The sequence below is a fragment of the Orussus abietinus genome, unplaced genomic scaffold (assembly GCF_000612105.2).
Source record: "Orussus abietinus isolate OABI.00-Male unplaced genomic scaffold, Oabi_2.0 scaffold500, whole genome shotgun sequence".
Taxonomy (NCBI): domain Eukaryota; kingdom Metazoa; phylum Arthropoda; class Insecta; order Hymenoptera; family Orussidae; genus Orussus; species Orussus abietinus.
The window spans coordinates 44,270-48,012 of record NW_019394700.1 but is presented as its reverse complement, the minus strand read 5'-3'; the positions used below and the strand labels follow the sequence as shown (position 1 = coordinate 48,012).

At 35.9% G+C, this 3,743-nt stretch overlaps 1 protein-coding gene across 1 annotated transcript in view; it reads right to left on the bottom strand.

The window, feature by feature from the left end:
* Positions 1-485: 485 nt before the first annotated feature.
* LOC105699273 (nuclear pore complex protein Nup93) overlaps positions 486-3,743 on the bottom strand; it is a gene marked incomplete at its 5' end in the record, with an annotated part of 26,248 nt that continues 22,990 nt past the window's right edge. The window contains 2 exons of the mRNA XM_023433024.1: positions 486-1,073; positions 2,792-2,909. Of these exons, the coding sequence (XP_023288792.1) occupies positions 762-1,073; positions 2,792-2,909 (430 nt within the window). The remainder of the gene's footprint in view (positions 1,074-2,791; positions 2,910-3,743) is intronic.

Genomic DNA, 3,743 nt, shown 5'->3' with positions numbered 1-3,743 from the left:
TGTTCTAAATTGTTGTACAATTATCCTGACACTTTCGTTTCTCATATTAGAGCCTTCAATAATTGTACATTGATCGAAATATGAGAACTCGATGCTATTTTGGTTCTAGTCTGGGCTAAGTAAACAATTTTTTAAAAAAATCCAAATTTTGAAAGTGCCAGAACAATTTCTAGGTGCTCATAAGTCATGTGTTAACAAGTTAAGCGCGGCGTCAGTCTCTGAGAAGTGACATTGAACTTTCCGTCTAGGCGGCGTCAGTCCCTGGGGACTGACCCGGCATCAAGAATCCTATATATAAAAAATTATGCCGCCTAAACGGAAAGCTCAGCAAAATCGGACCCGCACTTAACGTGTACAGTTTCAGACGGTGCGATCCAATACCCTTAAAAAAAAAGTGTTTTATTAGAATCGACTGATTTGAGGACAATTTCACTTTACCTCAATATGTGATTCAACGTAATTTATTACGAAAGTAATCCGTTATTGTCAAATTCTGCATGGAACATTATAAAAATTAAATGAATAAGCGCTTAGTTAAATACAATAAACAAAGTAATAATTTTGTATGGCAACGAGTGATTCACAATTTATATCTTAATGCGTATACATATATTTCATTTCAACATTTAAGTGACAAAAGAAAACTGCTGATCATCTGTTTAATCAGTTTAATTATAATAATAATCAATCTAATAATATTCTACTCAATGACAATGTAAACTGTACTTTATATATAAAAAAATAAAATGGTATGGAACAAATTAATGCATAAGTATCTCCATTTGAACAAGTCTACTATTCGTTTCATTAGGCATTCGGTAAGGAAGAGTTCCTGCGAAGCTGGTTAAAGCCCTGGCATGCTCCCGAAGATCGAGTAGTTGCTGTTCTCGAGCAATTTCATCTCCAGGCTCTGAAGCTCTCAATTTTTGGTACTGCTGATAAAGAATAGTCATTGTCGCTAACAGAACATCAGCCAGTGTACCAATGATTTCAGGAGAAACTCGACGAAGAGCAGTTACGCGTTCATCCACTTCCTTTACTTGGAGAGGGAGCAATTTCGAATCGCCGATTATCTGAAAATGAAATTAAGTAAATGAATAGTAATATGTATGTAGGACATTTTTATTTAATTTGATAAGAAAACATGTTAATGAATGGTTCATTTTAATGGTTTCTGATAATATAGTTTTGTTTTATCACATTTAGAAGTAAAGAGAAGCTTTTGTGTACACAAAGGAAAGTTTCTGCACATCTCTTTTTTGTTTTTCTCAAATATTACAGGTGGATATAGGGGTTGTGCTTACGAAATTCGTAATCTAATATTGTTATGAAAAATTGTTGTTATGTCCAATGTAGTACAATTGAAAACATACATATTAATGTTGGCAATGTAGCGTGTTAACTTATTATACTACTAGAGTATCCAAAATGGCGTTACTGCCTAAAACGGTACAGATGCATTTTATTTTATCGACAACGATTACATTTTCCAGTGCCTTAAATATCACCTTAAGATGATATGAAAGGCGCCGAGATATTTAATCTACGTCGATAAACTAAAATTCATCTATACCCTTTTTGGTAGTAATGTCATTTTGAATACTCAGGTGGTAATATAAGTTGGTGCGTCTCGTTACCGACATTTGTATTTATGTTGAAGTCTTTTACAGTCTATGTTGAGAATTGTATGAACTGAAGTGTTCCATACGTCATTTTCGTAAAGTAGTGATAAAACGATCGCTGTTAAACTGTCGAAATCCCGTTGATTCATGACCGTTTATATTTTGACGGATCAACGTCGCCATCTGTGATGTTTAGCTGCAACTACATTTTTCCTCTAAAACGCCTGTTAGCCATGGAACAAGCCGGCATTCTCTTTCAATCGTCGGTGAAAGTATTTTTCATATTTTCCCATCTCACTGTATAATACTCCCTCTCTACTGCATTCTAAATTCTTCGACCTAGGTCCTGAAATTCTTCATTTTCGATTCTAAGCCTCTAAGAAGCGTAAAACATCGAAAACGTGCGCGGATCACGCCATATTGGTTTGAGTCCATGATAAATAAATTTTGTGTGAAAAATGAAATTTCATGAATTTCAGGACCTACTTTAGGGCCTCCATATTCACGGGGTAAAACTTGAAACGAATCAATGCACGTAATTCGGACATTACTTTCACGAAAGATTGGATCTCTCAGATATATACAGGCTGACTCTTTCATATCAACTTAAGGTAGACAGTGTTTAATGTTCAACTTGTTCTTTATCGATCAAATATTTATGTAAAGCCCGCGTTATCTCTAGTAGTAGATGCCAGGGCGCATGGGGTGCCACCCCGGCGGGCATAACTGCAGGACGGTGGCGACACCGCGGTGCCGTTTTAGCTTGGGTGTGTGTGTACACACCAAATATATTATGGGGGGGGGCGATGACGTCACGACGATGTTAGGATAGGCATTGATCTGATCCTACAATTATTTTTGTAGTAATTATTATTATAAGTTTGTTTCTGAAATAAATATTAACCCATTCGCTAACAGCGACGCGTCAGGTGATACAACACGTGACATAAAAAAATTCAAGTAATTTATTAAAATTCGCAGCAATTAATGATTTAGATCATTCTGAGCATTTTTATTATTCTTGCACAAGGAATTATTTAGATTCGGGTTGCCAACAACTGATCTAGGGATGGGCCTTTGGACGAAACTGTTGTCGCGGGAGGTTCAATTGAATTCCGTATTACTTTAATATTATATTTTATTGCTTAAATTTTAACGTAAGTACTTACTCGTAAAGCACTTTGATGTTGTTCGTTGTGAAATTGATCGAAGAAGACCATTAAGTCCCGCAATGTATAAAAGGTTGCTACGGATTCGGCAGTCGCTTGTATCGCCACACCCTGATACCTAAAAAGAAATGAAACAGTTGTTACATGCAAAATTAATTCACACTTTATGTATCAGTACAACTGACACCAGTTAACAAAAACACTATCAGTATATATAAAAACCTGACTATATTTTTATCGAATTTTTTATTCGACACATTGATGTAATTTATTCTTATATTTACACAATGCGAATAATTTTAGTACAAAAATAGCAATAAACAAAAATATAATTCTTACATTCAGCAATTAAATTATAATGCTTTTGAATAGAGAATCGAAATAATGTAAATGTATATTTTAGGCATTTAATATTCAAAAAATCTTAGAAACTTATTCTTAAAACGGGATGCTCGTTTGCATAAAAATATCAAGAAACTCGTAGCGTTGAGCGATGCGAGAAACGCGCCCTGCGCGTTGAGTTCGAGCGAGACGCTACAGAGTTATCAAGAAACTCGTAGCGTTGAGCGATGCGAGAAACGCGCCCTGCGCGTTGAGTTCGAGCGACACGCTACAGAGTTATATACAGTAAGGATCAGGATTTCGGGAGTGGGGGAAATGAAAATATAATTTCGTCTTTGCTACAGATAAAGAAATAAACTTTCGATCAACTTAAAAAATTCAGTAAAAAATCAGGAATTTTTTAAAATTTACCCGACTCTGATTGCTGCTATGTACGTAAAGATATGGCACGATAAAGTTTTCGCCACTCTCAGAATCGTTGTTCTCATATCGTCATCGTCGTCCCTCCAGTCACGAACTACCATTTTCGCACTCACATGATAGGTCAACCCTCATACGACTTTTTGTACGACATTCGATGGCGCCCCTCGCGGAATGATAATGAACTGCG